The sequence below is a fragment of the Dermacentor andersoni genome, chromosome 9 (assembly GCF_023375885.2).
Source record: "Dermacentor andersoni chromosome 9, qqDerAnde1_hic_scaffold, whole genome shotgun sequence".
NCBI classification, from domain to species: domain Eukaryota; kingdom Metazoa; phylum Arthropoda; class Arachnida; order Ixodida; family Ixodidae; genus Dermacentor; species Dermacentor andersoni.
Window position 1 is genome coordinate 68,808,656 of NC_092822.1, and position 19,266 is coordinate 68,827,921.

Below are 19,266 nucleotides of genomic sequence, written 5' to 3' on the forward strand. Positions count from 1 at the left end.
ATTAGGAGTCTGGGAAACACTTAGCGGCAAGTACGACACTCTGGGATGCTTCAATGAACCTACACTGAATAAGCACATATCGCTCATCCCTCAGAACATTGCTGTGCACTTAGAATAAATATAAACACTGCGCCCTGCATATTCTAGCGAGAATACCGGGAAAAAAACAACTAAATGCCGTGCATAACGCGTGGGAAATGGGAGAAAGTGACTATCGGCAACTGTTTTTGGAGCACATAAGCAACCTACACAGTGTGAATTCTCAGCACACGTCACCAAAAAGTGGCCCTCGCTTTTCAAAATATGGAATATCTGCTGCGTTTTTCTCCTGCTGCGAAACGAGTAATAGTGTGGCTATTTTGTAAAAATAGCCTGAAAATGAAATCGTCAAAGTCAGAAGAGACACATTCCTTTAGAAAAAACTCAAGTCAGTGTTCTATTGGTATTGAAATGGATCTGCACATCCGACCAAGGTCATTTTAACTAGCATATCTACGATAAGTCATGCTTACACGATGAAATTTGACAGTTACACCTGTAAGAGGTTTGATTAGAATATTGATGGTGATAAGATATTGAGGCTGCAACGGTATGTAGGTTATCTCTAGATGGAGATTCAATAGTTCCAGCATTTGATAACCCAATAACTTTATGCCGTGTAAGGCACACGTGTGGTTGGGCACGGCTGATTATACTACTTTATCCGGACCTCTCCCTCACCCTTAAGTTAAATGTACATTGGCTGATTGCGTTTTCGAATGCGGAAATGGCGGCCCCCTAACATTGGGCATGATGCACGCTGACATTTGTTGGGGCAGTAACTGGCCAGCATCAGGCGTTCTCCGCAACGGAAGTGTGTATGGCCAATCCTGCACGTCGTCCGCTACAGGGTGGCCTGAGAAGGCACAAAAGACAATCCTCACCGTACAAGCAGGGGATGCGTAGTAAATAAAAGCATTACTTATGTGCTCACTCTATTAGGAATTTAGCTTCAGCTGTAGTTTTGTTTGACTTTCCAGAGTGCAGCCGGAAGTGTCCGCTTTCAGAAGTGGGGGGTGGGGGGATGACATACTTTGCCCCGCCCCCCACACTTTAGAAAGTGGGGGAGGGAGGGCAAGTGCCCCCCCTTGTAGATAAGCTTATGCTTCAGATCTTCTTTAACCTGTCCTTGACAATCTGCACAGGGCGCTCAGCCAGTCCATTGCTCTGCAGGTGATGCAGGGATGCTCGAACATGTATGACACTGTTGAGGTGCGTGATGTGTAGCGTAAATACCACGGCCACCCCAAAGTGCTGCAATGTGCCCTCTCCACTCAACAGCCACCTGCACTGCCTCGCTCCATCGAAATGGAGGGTTTTGAGGGTGAATGGGAAAGGTAAATATTGTGCTCCCAGTACATTCGCTCATATTAGATGTTTCTTGAAAAATTAGTTCGCTAATATATTTCAAGAAGATACCATACTTGTTCCAAGGTGTCTGAGACTTCAAAGAAAAGTGATTCAGGGACCCTTTAATGAAATATATATATATATATATACATATATATATAATCATATCATAAGGAGCCAACAAACAAAGACACCAAGGACAGCATAGGGGAAATAACATGCATTTATTAATGGAATGAAAGACAAATTGATGCAAATGAAAGCAGGTGAAAAACAACTTGCCGCGGGTGGGGCATGAACCCGCGTATTTGCATTATGCGTGTGATTCTCCTACCATATGAACTACCGTGGTGCTGTCCTCCCATCCATTTTCTGGGGTATTTATATTTTTATCTACTAGAACTAAACCTAGGAGTGTTAGCCAGTGCCACACCTCACGGCCTTGATGGCAGATGTGGAACATCATTCTTTGTCGCAGGCATCACGTGATCTTCTTGGGTGAAGGCCAACTGCTTAATAAATCCACACGAGCTACCTGAAGGCATGTAATGAATGAGAAGAAAGGAAACCGAGGGCCCGTTTTTTATCAGTTGTGTCATAAGAAGCGAACAAAGACCCAAGGACAGCATAGGGGAAATAACACATAATTATGAATGGAATTAAAGGAATGATAAATTCGTGGAAATCAAAGCAGATGGAGAAACAAATGGCCACAGGTGGGGCATGAACCCACATCTTCGCATTACGTGTGCAATCCTCTTACCAATTGAGCTACCATGGTGCCATTTTTTCATCCACTTTCTGGGGTATCTGAATCTTCATCAACTAGAACTAAACCTGGGAGTGTTAGCCAGCACCACATCTCATGGCTTATGTGAAAAAGGCGCTGCGTAGCACAATTGCTAAGAGCATCACACGTGTAACGCGACGATGCGGGTTTGTGCTCCACCTGTGGCCAGTTGCTTTTTCATCTGCTTTCACTTTCATGAATTTATCATTTCTTTAATTCCATTGATTTCTTTTACTCTCGCAATATATAATCTGTGCAGCAAAGGTTATATGCATCAAAGTTAAAAACCGGATAGCTTTATTCTTTTTCTTTGGCCGCCAGCTGTTATCGCATGTGGACAGCATCATTTGTCATTTGCTGCGCATTCACATCTTGTCCACTCAGCCATCATGTTGTAATATAACAATGTTCAATTGGGCCTTCATGCATCTCAATGACAGCCTGGTTGCTGTTTTTATAAAATAACATCCACGTCTCGTGAAAGTGGTGCTTAAATGGGCTCAGTCCTTGGGGCAAGCACACCTGGAACATGGCAACGGCATGAAAAAACTGTCTTGGCACTGGCCTGTCTATTGACGGTAAGCAGAAAGCACTGCTGCCGACCTACCACTGTTACATCAGCTCAACCACTTTGTGTATGGCATCGCTAACCAATGACTTTGACATTGATAATGTCACATGCTGAAAGTGGAATTTGTTCCCAGAAAGACAAGTAGCACTCAAATCACCATGAAAGCTGGGACCACTGTTGTCAGTCGCTGAATTGAATAAAGGCCACTTGAATCTGACCACTTATGCAGACATGTGTCACAAATCTTCCAAACGTGTTCATAGCGACGACGTAAATTTTAGAATGTGCCAGAATTGCCTACTAGCACACCTACAAAGTGATACATTGTGGGCCCATCTTTCAGGAAAGCACTATGGCACTGCTATGTTTAAGAACCAAGCGTTACTTGATAGCGCAAGCACACTGTCGCAAGACAGCAGACGCGCTGTAAAATCATGTCGCGAACACACTCGTGTGATAATACAGAATGGCGACAACATTCAGGAACCTTCAGACACCATCAGCCTGTCTTGCACTGAGCTACAACTACATAAGAGTGATAATACAGTGAAAACAGTCACTGGCAAAAAAGTAAAACAACAGCATGTTACCCAAGGACTTCGAACACTGCTGGGTCAGAAAAACTGGAGAGCACAAAGAACCTCCTTTTGCTTCCTGAAGCCATTGGCTTGCTGTCTGCCAAGAATTCCTACCAAGCAGTTACAAAGAGGTGGTGGAACGCGTTTTCATATAGAAAAATGCATCCAGGAACACCAGCCACCATGATTGGGCAAGTGGCAACAAGAGAACGAGAGAAGTGGACATTATGAACAGCTGCCAAGCACGTCGTCTGCTGTGCACAAAATGGCCATTCCCTCCAAAGCGAACAGCAAAGTGAACAACCTTGCTGCCTGTTCCTCTTATAGCAGACGATGTGTTCGGTTGAGACAGGAGTGTGACACACACATTCTGGATCCCGCCCCCCCACAATGGCAGTACCAAAAAAATTACGAGAGTGCAATCGAACATTCGGCACATTGCACCTCAGAAGAACCAACATTTGTATTGATGATTGACTAAAAAAAAAAGAAGAACTTTGCTTGCACAGCCATCAGCCATTACCATACTTCAGGACAAGTCACATTAAAAAATGCCAAACTTTCCATTACCCAGAATAGACATGACGTGGCATCAGGTATGCCTCATAATGTAAGAAGCTTATATATATGACTGAACCAGAAACTTCTTTCTGAAGTGTGGCAGCACATGCTGCCATAAAGAAAATCTACAAGAATGTTTGTACAGCTGACCTTCAGGGCTTCTCTCCTGTGTGACGGGACATATGGACAGAAAGGTGGTCCTTCCGTAAAAAGGATGCATCACAGTGGATACAGGAAAAGGGGCGTTCTCCTGTGTGGCTACGCACATGCCGCTTGAGGGCAGAACTTTGAGTGAATGTGTCCAGGCACAGATGGCATTGGTAGGGGCGCTCGCCCGTGTGGCTGCGCAGATGCTGTGTCAGGTGGGAATTCCAAGTGAATTTGGCCGGGCACAGGTGGCACTGAAAGGGGCGCTCGCCCGTGTGCTTGCACAGGTGTGCCTTCACCTGTGCCTTGCAGCCAGCTGCGTGTGCGCACAGCTGGCAGGAATGCAGCTGGCCATGCACACACGCGGGCAACTGGTGCTCCTCCGTGGAGCCTGATGACAAGAAACCTGCAAAGTCTGAAGAAGCACAGGAACGTGATGTAGACAATGCGTCACAAATTTGATGAAACTATTAATACTGCACATGTAGTGGAAATACTGTAGTGGAAATAGTGCACTAATGCACTTCAGTGCTCAGCGATGCAAATATGATAATTGGCCCACAAGGCTGGCGCCTTTTACGACATTGCTTGGATGCTGCAGACATTGCATGGATGCATTATGGTATACAGAGAGAGTGTGGGTCTTTGTGATGCATTGTGACCACACCTGGAAATCACACCAACGATCATCCAATGCTCAATGGTAGCACAAAATGCACCGGTGGCCATGGGGACAGGTTACGATGTTTGAATCGTTGAGCACTTTACACTTCACACAAGTTCCCACATCTCTATACGAAACTGGCTCTCCTGAATACAGAGACCTGCTGGCAACACACAGAGGCTGCAATCTAGATGCTATTCTGATATTCTACCTAAATGGTCGAAATTACTCAGTAGATGTAACACTACAATATGCAATTACATCTTTAACCACATACTACAAGCTCTGTTGGCATAGCAGTACTTATGCAATGCAGCAAAATAAAGGCATCTACTGAGAGAGCACCTCTGCTGATATATACAGATACAAAATACATATGAATTAACGTGAAATATGAATATGAAACGATGATAATATTATTTACAGAAAGAATATGAAAGAAATGAATTCGAATATGAACAGGTTAGAATGGCGCCACATTTGCTGATGGAGGAGAGTACTGGCATACTCCTGTGCATTATAAGAACAGTAGTTTCTTTACTTGAGCACTTTAAAACATTTTTGTGATTGTTTCGCACTCCTAAGCAAAATGCAACTACAGAATGCCAAAGTTAACTTATTCACCAATTATTGCTCCTGCCACAACAACATAAGCAAACTACTGAGCAGATCCCAGAAGACAAGCACAATTCTACCCTGTACGTTACCTTCAAATTGCAGAGTATTGTTCTCTTTACACGGATGGTTACAACTTAGTCACTGCAATAAAACCAGAATACCATTTAACTGAGCCAGTCAGTTCAAACATGTTTTAGTAATAAAACCAGTTTGTTTCCATTTTCTTTATTGTCATGATTTGAATGGATTGACAGGGCAGCAAATAAACTTGCCATTACACTTGTTCCAGACAGAAGAAGCAAAGCTGGCAGTCAGTAAACACAGTCACATCACCACCACAACAGTAAATCACTGGTAAATCAAACTGATCTGTCATCCAACAAAGGACACAAGTGGATGCTTTCTGAGAAGGATCTCATGAGCTGAATTCCTAGCAAAGTCCAAACACGCAACTTCTTGAATGCGCTGTAGGAGGAGTGGATGCATCTGAAATAGGAAAGAGCAGTGTTAGGCCAATGCAAGCACTAAAGCTACACTCACACTGACCCCCCTCCCTTCCCCTCCCCTGTGTATCAACAAACACACTGCTACACCACTTCACAATATGTACTGATCCCATGTATCTATTAGAAACAGCTATTCACTGAACAATGACAAGCAGACTTCAGAACACTGGGATATACAGTATTTATTTTTCTTTCGATAAAGAAGCTTTACATTTTTTGAACATAAATATCTCTACATCCTCAATTATGATCACCGTGCCTCATCTTCCAAACAACAGATGTCCCAGTGATTCTGCCAGTATTCATTTCGTCAAAAGTGCCATGGTAGAGGACTGGTGAAACTGCTTCTGCTTCCTCTGAACCTGACACTGTTTAAATGCATCTCCTGCACCTTAATGGTAATATAAAAGCGGCTCTTGAACAAATACATATTTCTGTCACTGAGTTTGTTGCTTGACATAAACACTCATCAATCTCACTGTTCAAGTTTATTTCAATTTTACATCCTTGATTTATTCATTTGTCAAAAAACGACAGAGCAACAAAGACAACTTGCCATGATGGAATGCAGAAGACCACAGCATCAGGCATGACCTATACAGAAACCTTATGCACTGGCGAGAGCAATCAGCCATGTGTGATGTAAGCTGATTCAGGTTCATCACTTCTATTGAGTAGCCTGTACAGTTCTCTGATCATATTTTGGTTTCTTTAACTTGTAGGCCTTAAATATATTTTATTCCATAAATATGATGTGTAAGTGTGCAGTCGACAGTTGAATTGCAAAGCATTATATTTTGAGGCCTGGACTGGAGCATCCGTTTAAATCTGTAACACTTCTCAGAGCAACCAAATGTTACTGTCTGGGTAGATTACTGAAAAAGAGCACTTTAATCACTGCTAAGGGCCGAGTTCAGGCTGTTCTTTCTTAATGCTTTAATCAGCTTTAGCCTTCTTTCAAAATCTACATCAAATTATGTGCACAATGTACAAGTAATATTTTTTTATTAGAACATGAACAAATTCTCAAGTACTTTCTTCAGATGAAGTATGCTGTTTGTTTTGCTTTATTCTGAACAAAGAAATGCCACTTATTCACCCTTGATTTCAAGAAGCTACCCACCTGTTAGACCATGTTCAAATTGTGACGGACCTTTTGCCAATGATGCACCAATTGCACCATTCCTGGCTTTTATTTTTATTTTTTTCTTGGTCTTAAATAGGTGATGGCCACAAAGCAATGAATTGCTGATTTGAAGGGTAAAAACCTTTTAACTTGTGTTTAGGGTGTGATCACAAGAAAGGCTGCCTTCAAGCAAGCAATGTGACTGCATAACATATAACAGTAATACAGCAAAAATAGATACACTGAACATTAGTACTTCATATGTTCCTTGGTAAACTTGGAGTAACAGAGTAACATACCAACAAAGTTCATGAAGTCATCCATATTTACTAAAGTGTCCCAACAAAGTTATTCAGCACATACAGAGGCTTAATCATACATCACCATGACTTTTGCTACATACTGACTCGCAAAAATGTACTAACAGGTATGCTATAAAAACCAACTAGACAGGCTTATTTCCATTGCCACAACAAAGTTGTTCACAGAGACTGGAAGGAAGCATGTGATGATACAAACACACCATAAGCATCAAACAAGCATGGTAGCTTCATATAACAATGCTGAACACACCGAACACAACATATGCACAAAAATAATTTAAAAAATACTGGCTTTTCAAACCGTAAAAAAATAAAAGAGTAGTTCTGTGTAAACTATACTCTAATTTCACACATGGGCAACAATTCTGCAATCGCTAGAGATGTTTCTCAGAGCCTGCATTCACGAGCGAACATTAGTGCGTCACATATGAAAAAAGAAAAAAACATTGCTACATGCCATGTAAGTTTGATGTGACATTATATAATGTCTTATATTTTGGTGACGCAACTATAGCAGGCATTGCAGATCTGAATGTAATTACCACCAAATGAGCATAGGGATACTTTCTACGACTATCAGCCTTAGCACAATTAGCAACCAGAAAGGAGGGGTTCTAGCTGGGAGCTTTAAGGATGAGAGCTTGCTATGAAAATACAGAGCATGTTGCATTTTAGAAGCACAAAGGTGTACAAACAAGATGATTTGATGTAACCTGACGTTCACAAATCGAAGGTTTAGGATAAAGGGCATTTATTCCATAAAAAGCTTCACAGAACAAGAAAAACTGCTTACTTTTACAAATGCACTACTTTCACAGCTTCTGCAGCACTGCCTGCTAAACATGAAATTGAGTCTGAAGAGAACTATTGAGTTCCAGCGATGTCCAAAGTGGAAAAAAAAGTGAAGATCAAATAATCAAATTCACAATTTCGCATTCATATGCAGTCTTCACACTAATGACTGTACCCCCATAAGTGCCGTATCATGCCAATGAATACCAGTGAGTACCACTAACGTGCAAAGCGGTAACAGAACAATACAAGTCACACTGGTACGATTTTTGAGAGGCAAAAGCACTGGAACTGCAAAGCAAGTGTTGAAGCCAAGTGACCTACCACAGAGATATGTCGGCTGCCTCAAGTGACTGCATTCCACAGTGTCCTGCTGTACCCACTAAATGGCAAGTTAGTTGACATAAATAGAAGAATTATGGAGTGAGAAATATCAGAATTGTGGGACTGGATGCAAAATGTAAAATGAACAAGAAAAAAATAAGAAAAATAAATGAAAGGTTGCCAGCGAAATTTTCTTGCCTGGACAAGCCATGTAATTTTTCTGGCACACCAAGTTGTCCACACAGAAAGCAAGTGCAATTAAGTCAAAGTGAAGGGAAAAAAACCTTGGACAGACTACGCAGCCCAAGATTAACAACCTGTCAAGACTAGCCACATCAACAAATGAATGTTTACAGAGTTAGGGCTCCGTGGATTACACAGGACTGCTCGGTCTTTTTTAATTTTCTAGTTTTTTTATAGATCACGAATGATAGTTCGGAGCTATGCACAGGTGGGAGTGTTGTCCTGCAGATCATAGCCAGCATCTATCTCAGCAAAACTCTATACAATGTGCACAAGAAAGTGAACATGCTTTTCTTAGATTTCTTTCTTTCGTAAGGTCATGTTGAAATTGATAGGAAAAAACAAAGAGAAAGATAACAATTTAGAATAACGATAAAGCTTGCTCACTACTGTGCGAATCTCACAGTGCTGCACAATCAACACAGCAGCCTCGATGGCTGTAGTATGTTACCTTATCATAGTGTTTGTGTATTTTGCAGTAAACCTGCGACAAGATGACCCTATTGCCGATTCACGCACAGTAGACACAGTAGCAAAAAAGAAAGAAATTAAATTGGGGGTTTTTATGTGCCAAAACCACAATTTGATTACGAGGCACACCGTAGTGAGAGGACTCCGGATTAATTTTGACCACCTGGGGGTTCTTTAACGTACACCCAGCGCACAGAGCCCGGGCATTTTTGCATTCCACCCCCCATCGAAATGCCTCTGCTGGGGCCGGCATTCGCTTCTGCACCCTCGGTCTTGGTAGTGCAATGCCATAGACACTACGCTACCACGGTGTGTGGACGCAGCAGAAATGAAACTGAAAGTAGCTGTAGAAACATTGTTATGAGAGCAGCATTCCAGGCAAGTTGGTAATCTATTACTTAAATGATATTGCGCGACAAAAAAAACGACACGGACGTGAGAGAAGCCGACACACCAGGCGCATTGTGTGTCGCCTGGTGCATGTGCATGTGCTTGGTGTGTCGTTTTCTCTCGCGTCCGTGTCGTTTTTTTGTCGTGCAATATCATTTAAGTAACACTGTTATATTAAGTTAACTAGGATGATCGGAGCCTTGCCAGTATATTTTTCTAGGGTTGAGAGTCCCAGGATTTTCATTTATCACACAAAAAAAAAAAATAAACAGTAAAAAATATGTCAATGCTCCTTTAAGGGTATACCCCAAAATATGGCCGAGTTTTAACAGCAAGATTCGGTTGCTGCTCAAAACAAGATTTGCTTGATGCCCTGTACTGGAAATGGACACTTCTATAGCCGTACTCTAGTCCAAGAAAGGCCACAATGGTTTGAGGAGGTTCTACAGGAATTGGCTGTGCTTCAAGACTCGGTAGCTGACCGCTCTGAGCAACCAGACAGACCAGAGAAGAATCAAAAGAATTCCTGGAGCACAGACGAACGAAGCCAAATCTTGTCATTGCAGTCTTGCAAAGAAAGCCCGGCTGGAGAAGGTTGCTCGCAAGGGTTCTGAGGTTCTACCACCTATGCAGCAGGGGAATTTTACACTTCCGAAAAGACTGGCCTGAATTTTAGCCGAATGTGTATCATGGACATTACCCACCTGCAAAAGCAATTACTGATAAGCATGTTTAAAAACCTCCAGCTTTGTTTTGTCTTTCTTTTTACAGATGCTTGTACTGCTTGTGCACAAACATGCTTGTGCTTAATGTAGCACAATCTCATCCAAGATTTCCACATTAGAGAGCTTGGGTTTATTAATTTCAGGCATTCTGGTAATGTGTGTTTTATGAACACAATCATCAATGTTCTCAGTAATTATAGTTGAGATTTATTCTTGAAATATTAAATCAAAAAGAGAGCAATTTCAGAGGGTACCTAAGTATATGTTTATGAGCAGCAATAAAGACCATTTTATAAGATTATCCTATAGGCTTAGTATGACACCAAAACTGAAGAGACACCGCACCTTCTTTCAGAGGGCACAGAACTATGACCAGGAAAGATTGAATTCTTTAGGAACGATATAATTCTTTAGGAAATTCTTATATATAGTGACCATCAGGTTTCCTTCGTTACAGAGGAAGCACTTATTTGTAAGGGAACTAGAAACCTCTTTGTGAAGTGCGGCAGCACATGCTGCCATAAAAGAAAAATCTACAAAGATGTTTACACAGCTGACCTTTAGGGCTTCTCTCCCGTGTGATAGGACATGTGGCTAGCAAGGTGGTCCTTCCGCAAAAAGGATGCATCGCAGTAGACGCAGAAAAAGAGACATTCCCCTGTGTGGCTGCGGAGATGCTGTGTCAGGTTGGAACTCGTTGTGAATGCGCTCGGGCAGAGGCGGCACTGGTAGGGGCGCTCGCCTGTGTGGATACGCAGATGCTGTGTCAGGTTGGAACTTGTGGTGAATGCGCTTGGGCAGAGGTGGCACTTGAAGGGGCGCTCGCCTGTGTGTGTGCGCAGGTGTGTGTTCATGTTGTACTTGTACTTGGTCACATAAGTGCACTGCCGGCAGGAATGCTGCTGGCCACGCACAGACACGAGCGACAGGTACTCATCCACGGATCCCGATGGCAGGAAACCTGCAAAGCCACAAGAGGCACCGGAACATGATCCAATGTGTCACACATTTTATGGAACTAGAATAATGCGCCTGGCATTCAAGAATTGCCGTGATTTTCATAAAAACATGCGATAATGTAGACCTACCTGATCCGCATATTACTGTAGTAGAAACAGTGCACTAATCAACTGCAATGCTCAGTGACACAAACAGAATAATTGGTCCGCATTAAGGCCGGTACTTTTTGTTCCACCGGTGAGCACGGGAGGCATTGAGCTGATGCACTGTGGTATATGATGAAGGCGAGGGATTTTGTGACGTACTGCGACTACATTTGGTGATTACACCAGCGAGTGGACAGGTTATGGCGTTTGAATCATTGAGCACTGTACACTTCACACAAGTTCCTACATCTCTATACCAAACTGGCTCTCCTGAATACAAAGTCCTGCTAGCAACACACAGAGGCAGCATTTGACATGCCGCTCCAATATTCTGCCTAACGGTCAAAATTACTCTCTAGATGTAACACAACAGTATGCAATTACATCTTTAACCACATACTACAAGCTCTGTTATCATAGTACTATTTATGCAATGCAGCAAAATAAAAGCATCTACTGACAGAACATCTCTGCTGATATATAAAGATGCAAAATATTGTTACGTGTAGAAAGACACAGACAAAAGAGGCTATTTACAGACTATTTACACTAGAATGGAGCCAGAGCGCCAGGCCGACATTCACTCGCGCCAAGGGCACCGACCCACTTCGTCGTCGTTCTCATGGCGGCTCGTCTCTCGGGTATTTACCTATCATATCGTAATACTACCCCCCCGGCGGCAAAAGCGCCGTCACGGTGCAGTTAAAGATCCAAGGCACGTGGAGAGTTGTAGGGCTTGAGTCGGGCGACGTGGACAATGTCACTGGTAGTCACAGCAGAGGACGTAGTGGGCGTGGCGAGAACGATTTCGTAGGTGACATCTGTCACTTGGCGAAGCACGCGATATGGGCCGGTATAACAGGAAAGCAGTTTCTCACAAAGGCCAACTTTACGCGATGGTGACCAAAGTAACACGAGGGTGCCGGGGACAAAAGTGACATCACGGTGACGGAGGTCGTAGCGCTGCTTTTGTTTGTCTTGAGAGACTTGTAGCCGAGCGTGCGCAAGTTGGCGAGCATGGTCAGCATGGGCGATAGCATCACGGGCATAAGCGCTAGTTGATGCTGTGTTGGACGGAAGCACAGTGTCCAGCGGTAGCGTCGGTTCACGGCCATACAAGAGGTAAAAAGGAGAAAAGCCAGCAGTGTCGAGACGGGAAGAGTTATACGCAAAGGTGATGTAAGGTAGAGCCTGGTCCCAATCACGGTGGTCGTCTGAAACGTATTTGGATAGCATGTCTGTAAGGGTGCGGTTCAAACGCTCAGTGAGGCCGTTCGTTTGAGGGTGGTAGGAGGTGGTAAACTTATGCTGTATTGCGCAGGCACGCATGATGTCGTCAATGACTTTGGCTAAGAACGTACGGCCACGGTCTGTTAGCAATTGACGCGGAGCACCATGAATCAAAATGATATCATGCAGGAGGAAGTCCGCAACATCAGTTGCGCAACTGGTCGGAAGAGCGCGTGTTACGGCATAGCGGGTCGCGTAGTCCGCCGCGACTGCAACCCACTTGTTTCCTGATGTAGATTCCGGAAATGGGCCGAGAAGGTCTAAGCCGACACGATGGAAGGGCTCGGCAGGGATGTCGAGCGGCTGCAGGTAACCAGCGGGGAGCTGGGAAGGCTTCTTGCGTCGTTGGCAAAGTTCACAGGCGGCGACGTAACGTCGCACGGAACGGGCAAGGCCCGGCCAGAAAAAACGGCGACGTACACGGTCATAGGTTCGAGATACGCCGAGGTGTCCTGCCGTTGGTGCGTCGTGAAGCTCTTCTAAAACGGTTGAGCGGAGGTGTTTAGGCACGACAAGTAGGAACTCACAGCCGTCCGGATGAAGGTTACGACGGTACAGAGTACCATCGCGGAGGACGAAGAGGCGTAGTGTGGCGTCGGCCGGAGTGTGTTCAAAACGGTCGATGAGTGCTCTGATGTAGGCGTCACGACGTTGCTCGTCGGCGAAATGAAGCAGCTGCGACACAGAGAATATGCAAGCAGCGCTGGTAATATTGGAGGAGTCAGGGTCGTCAACAGGGTAACGCGACAAGCTGTCAGCGTCTTGGTGCAGGCGGCCAGACTTGTACACCACAGAATATGAAAATTCTTGTAGCCTCAAAGCCCATCGACCAAGCCGGCCTGTAGGATCTCTTAGCGACGAGAGCCAGCAGAGAGCATGACGGTCAGTGACTACGGAAAAAGGGCGACCATAAAGGTAAGGACGGAACTTCGCTACCGCCCAGACTACAGCAAGGCATTCTCGTTCCGTAATGGAGTAGTTGCGCTCCGGTGGTGTGAGGAGGCGGCTCGCATAAGCAATAACGCGATCCTGGCCACGCTGACGCTGGGCTAAGACGGCACCTACGCCATGACCGCTGGCATCTGTACGCAATTCTGTAGGGGCATCAGGGTCGAAGTGGGCGAGGATGGGTGGTGAGGAGAGAAGAGTAACGAGACGAGAGAAGGCGGCGGCTTCTGCAGTACCCCACGAGAACTGTACGCCTTTCTTCAAAAGATTAGTGAGGGGTCTAGCAATTGCCGCAAAATCTTGAATAAAACGGCGAAAGTACGAGCATAGCCCTACAAAACTTCGAACGTCGGCGGCTGTCTTCGGAACCGGATAGTCTCGGACAGCGCGAGTTTTGTCAGGATCAGGCTGTACTCCGGAAGCGTCAACGAGGTGGCCCAGAACAGTAATTTGGCGGCGGCCGAAACGACATTTGGACGAGTTAAGTTGCAGCTTCGCCTTTCGAAATACATCAAGTATAGCTGTGAGACGCTCAAGGTGAGTGTCGAACGTGGGTGAGAAGACGATGACGTCGTCGAGGTAGCAGAGACATGTGGACCATTTGAAACCTCGGAGCAAGGAGTCCATCATACGCTCAAAGGTGGCAGGGGCGTTGCATAATCCAAACGGCATTACTTTAAATTGGTATAGGCCATCAGGTGTGATGAACGCGGTTTTTTCTCTGTCCATATCGTCAACAGCAATCTGCCAGTATCCAGAACGAAGATCAATAGAAGAGAAATAGCTGGAACCGTGGAGGCAGTCAAGGGCGTCGTCTATACGTGGGAGCGGGTAGACGTCTTTCTTAGTAATTTTGTTCAGATGACGGTAGTCTACACAGAAGCGCCACGTGCCATCCTTCTTCTTAACCAACACTACAGGTGACGCCCAGGGACTCGAAGAAGGCTCAATGATGTTTTTGTCTAGCATTTTGTTCACTTCGCTTTGAATAACTTGGCGTTCCGACGCAGAAACTCGGTACGGTCGTCGGTGAATAGGAGTAGCATCGCCAGTAAGAATCCGATGCTTGACCGCGAGCGTCTGGCCTAAAGGGCGATCGTCGAAGTCGAAAATATCTCTGTAGGCCGATAATACTCGATAAAGGTCTTCAGCCTGCGCAGAAGACAGGTCCGTCGCAACCATTTTCTGTATCTTGGGATCGGCGGCCGAGGCTGGCACGATGGGCCTGCTAAGCTCGCAAGAGGGATCGGTTGATAAATTTGCCACGTGATGGTCGCCGAGACAATCAACGTTGGCAAGGCAAATACCTTGTGGTAGAATTTGCTTCGCCAATCCAAAGTTAAAGATAGGCATGAAAGTGCGGTTCGCAGTAACAGTAAGTATACTGTGAGGCACGGTAACGTCATACTGTAGTGGAATGTCGCGCAGAGGAGTGACGAGGTACTCGCCATCAGGGACTGGTGGGGAAGACAAGAGTTCAATATAGGCTATTGATTTTGGCGGCAGGCAAATAAAGCCAGTGGGGCGTAGGCGGCACTGGGGTACGTCAGAAGGTTCTGCGAGAATCGGTAACTCAAGGCGAAGGGTACTGGCAGAGCAGTCAATAAGAGCAGAATGCGCGGAGAGAAAATCGAGGCCGAGAATGAGGTCGTGAGGGCAATGAGCAATCACGGTGAAGAGGACAGGAGTGTGGCGGCCGGCGATGCTAACACGTGCCGTACACATGCCGATGATAGGCACAGTACCACCATCCGCAACGCGGACGACGCGTGCCGACGCTGGGGTGAGGAGCTTGTTCAGTCGTCGTCGGAAGGCAGCACTCATAATAGAAAGATGTGCCCCTGTGTCGATGAGTGCCGTGACAGGATAGCCATCAACGTCAACGTCAAGAAGGTTTTGGTTCGTGTTTAACGTGAGCAGAGGATTTGAGGGCAGTGTCGACAACGCAGCTTCACCTCCAGAAGCTGCAGTGCCTAGTTTTCCGGCTGGGCCCGGGAGGTGATAGGCGGCGAAGTGAAGCGGCGGGGTTGGGGCGAACGGGACTGACGGCGTCGAGGTGAGGGCGAGCGGCTGTAGCGAAGGTTCGGAAGAGGAGCATCAGCGGCAGTGGGTTCACGGCGGGTGGCATAGGGAACGGAAGGTCCAACGGTGCGGGAGTAAGTGGCGGCGTATGTCCGAGGAGGCGGAGGCCAACGGTTGCGGCAGTGACGAGCGACGTGGCCGATGCGACAGCAGTGAAAGCAGATTGGTCTGTCATCAGGGGTACGCCAATCGGACGGGTTGCGGCGAGATGTGGCGGAAAAGGACTGTCGAGGACGAGGAGGGCCGGTGGAGAACTGGGGAACGCTGGGTTGAGATGTTGAACACACGGAGTTCAGACCCATGTTCTCAAATTCTTGTCGGACTACGGCCTGAATCATGGCAATTGTGGTTGCTGGCGGATCGGGAGGCGTCGTCGAGAAAGCTGGCGAACAGGCGGCCTCAAGCTCGCGGCGAACAATACGGGTGACGTCGTCACAGGTGGTGGCCTGACGCGATCGACCCTCACATGTCGACGTAGCAGCGGTGTTGGGTAGCCGCGTGATGTGGTGTGTGATACGACGGCTCTTGGCTTGTTCAAGGCGACGGCATTCTTTAATGATGTCGTCGATTGTCGAGACATTGCCGAAAACAAGCAAATTGAAAGCGTCGTCGGCGATGCCTTTTAGGACATGTGACACTTTATCTGATTCAGACATAGCCTCGTCAGCTTTGCGGCATAGAGCCAAGACGTCGAAGATGTAGGAAACGTACGGCTCTGTAGATGTCTGAACGCGAGACGCAAGAGCCTTTCTCGCGGCAACCTTGCGGCCAATGGGGTCGCCGAACAGTTCCCGTAGCTGTTCTTTGAAAGAGTCCCAACTGCTGATGTCTTCGTCATGCGTCTGGTACCACACGCGTGGCGTGCCGCCAAGATAAAAGATGACATTGGCGAGCATAATGGTTGGGTCCCACCTGTTATTAGCGCTGGCATGTTGATATAGCTTGAGCCATTCGTCAACGTCCTGTCCCTCCAGGCCAGAGAAGACACCAGGGTCGCGATGTTGCGCAACCGTGACGACGGGAGCAGTCGGACCAGCCGAAGCCGTTGCAGAGGCGGGCTCGTCACCGGGAGGCATGGTGACAAGCTCGACGTACCGACCACTCCGGAGTTCCGTGGCGAGGACGGGGATCGCTGACCTCCACCAGAATGTTACGTGTAGAAAGACACAGACAAAAGAGGCTATTTACAGACTATTTACACTAGAATGGAGCCAGAGCGCCAGGCCGACATTCACTCGCGCCAAGGGCACCGACCCACTTCGTCGTCGTTCTCATGGCGGCTCGTCTCTCGGGTATTTACCTATCATATCGTAATTATATATATGAAACATGAAATATGAATGACTGAAAGACTGTGAAAAAACAACTCAAATATTACTGGTAAGAAAGCTGCCACATTTGCTCATGAAGGACAATACTGCCATATTCTTGTGTACTTTAAACTTTCTTTTGTGACTGTTTTGCCCTTTCGTAAGTTAAAGCAAAATGCAACAACAGAATGACAAAGGGAACTTTTCCACGAATTAATGCTACAGCCACTACTACAAACGCATGAGCAAACTAATGAACAGATGTCTGAAAACAAGCATAATTCTAGCCTCTATGTTACCGTCAAATTGAAGTGACTTTTATAGTTTACATTGATGATTACAACTTAGACACCAGTGTAATAAGTTTTTAATAATAAAACCAGTTTGCTTCCACTCTTTTTATTCTCATGATTTGAATAGACCGACAGGGCAGCAAGTAAATTTGCCATTACACTTGTTCCAGACAGAAGCATAGCAGGCAGTCAGTAAACACACTCACATCACCACCACAACAGTAAATCACTGGTAAATCAAACTGATCTGTCATCCAACAAAGGACACAAGTGGATGCCTTCTGAGAAGGATCTTGTGAGTCCAAATACACAACTTCTTGAAAGCTCTGTAGGAAGAATGGATGCATCTGAAATAGGACAGAGCACTGTTAGGCCGATGCAGGCACTAAAGCTACACCCACACTGATACCCCCTCCCCCACTTCCCTTACCCTCTCTATCAACAAACACAGTGCTATGCCGCTTCACAATATGTTCTGAGCTTATACTGTCAAACCTCGGTAGAACGAACTTGTACTTGCAGTGGAAAACTTCGTTAAATTGCAAATTTCAGTAACTCGAGGTTTTAAAATTTCAGAATTCAAGCTTCACGAACTCCCAGAGAATTCCTTAGTAAGCACTTATAAACAAATCGCACTAAGGTTGGGCCATCATGGTGCAATTATGAGCCCCAGTGCGTGCGGTGCAGATCACGCGGAGAGCAATGCACCAATGTGGCTCATAGCGTCTGAGATTTGTGTGTGTTGAGGTTGTGTGTTGCCATATATCTTAGAACGCCATGACTGAGATGCTTATTGCCCACAGCCAGTGTCCATAAATTAAAAAAAAAAGTTTAAATACATAGATACTCATCTAAAGAAGAAAAAAGTAACAGTTTCTGACAGTAAAAGTAAAAACAACAGTAACGGAAAGATGGAGCATTGATGGTGATAACAAATAGACAACTACACAAAGTAAGCTTCATAGTTTTATTGGTGTCAAGCGCGCTAAGGCAAACATGAACAGATCTCACTCAACGACCATGAATTTGCTGTCCCAACGAGAGCGAATGCTTTGCACCGTGTTGTGGAAACTTGAGATTATGTGACTGCCAACAATAGATGCGTAAGAACTTAATGCTCATCGAGGCACCAAGTGTCTCGGCTTGGCCTTTGCACTTTCAGTGGAGAGATTACCTCAAAGAGATGGCGCTTGCCCTGTATATGGATGTGTGTGAGGTGGAGACGCGCACTAGGAAGAGAGGGCAGATAGGCACGTGTTTCTGCCTCCTACCTACATGATATGTTGTAAAAACCAACTAGACAGGCTCATTTCTGGTGTAACGAAAAAGCTGCTCAATTAAAGATAAAGTTTAGGACTACTGCTAATATTCATAATTATCATTATTCTGCACAAGACTTTGCCAAAGTTGTTTAGGTCATCATGCCTATGCAAAACTAACACTGATAGATGTATTTTTTCAGCACAACAATTATCTAATTATGGGATGTTACGTCTGGAAACGTTGCAAGAATATAAAGAAAGAAAAGCTTTACATTCAGTGCATTTTGTTAACTGTGATGTTTACTTCAGAGACAATAGGCCGGGCTCTGATAACCAGGTGAATCGTCGCTAAAGCCATATCAAACGAGAGTCCAACTCTTGAAGTTGGTCATACTTGTGCGAGGTTTCTTCAGTAGTAACACAATGAGGCCTAAAAATATGCACAACCGTACGTGTTAAGCACTGCTTTTTTGACAGGAGCATGGAAGCTGTATATATGCTGTGATGAAAAGGCAAAGGTGAAAGAATGCGTTCTGGTGTGCCTCTCACATCCGGTTTGTCATTAGGAATTATATTTAAAGGATAATGCCAGAAAGTAATCAGCTATTATCTTAAGCTGGATTGGCAGTACAGTACACCCTTAGTGTACTGCATGGCCAAAACATTCAACTTTGTTTTAGGGTGGAATAGATAATGTGACCGAGAGCAAGACACCCCAAGAGCATAAAAATCTGAGAATTTAAACATTGTCAGATCC

General features: G+C 45.3%; 1 protein-coding gene across 1 annotated transcript in view; it reads right to left on the reverse strand.

Moving 5' to 3' along the window:
- Positions 1-1,594: 1,594 nt before the first annotated feature.
- The window catches only part of LOC129384184 (uncharacterized), a 30,996-nt gene continuing 13,324 nt past the window's right edge, over positions 1,595-19,266 (reverse strand). The window contains exons 4-5 of the mRNA XM_072284548.1: positions 10,777-11,220; positions 1,595-8,447 (exon numbers count right to left, since the gene is read on the reverse strand). Of these exons, the coding sequence (XP_072140649.1) occupies positions 10,779-11,220 (442 nt within the window). The 3' untranslated portion in view covers positions 1,595-8,447; positions 10,777-10,778. The remainder of the gene's footprint in view (positions 8,448-10,776; positions 11,221-19,266) is intronic.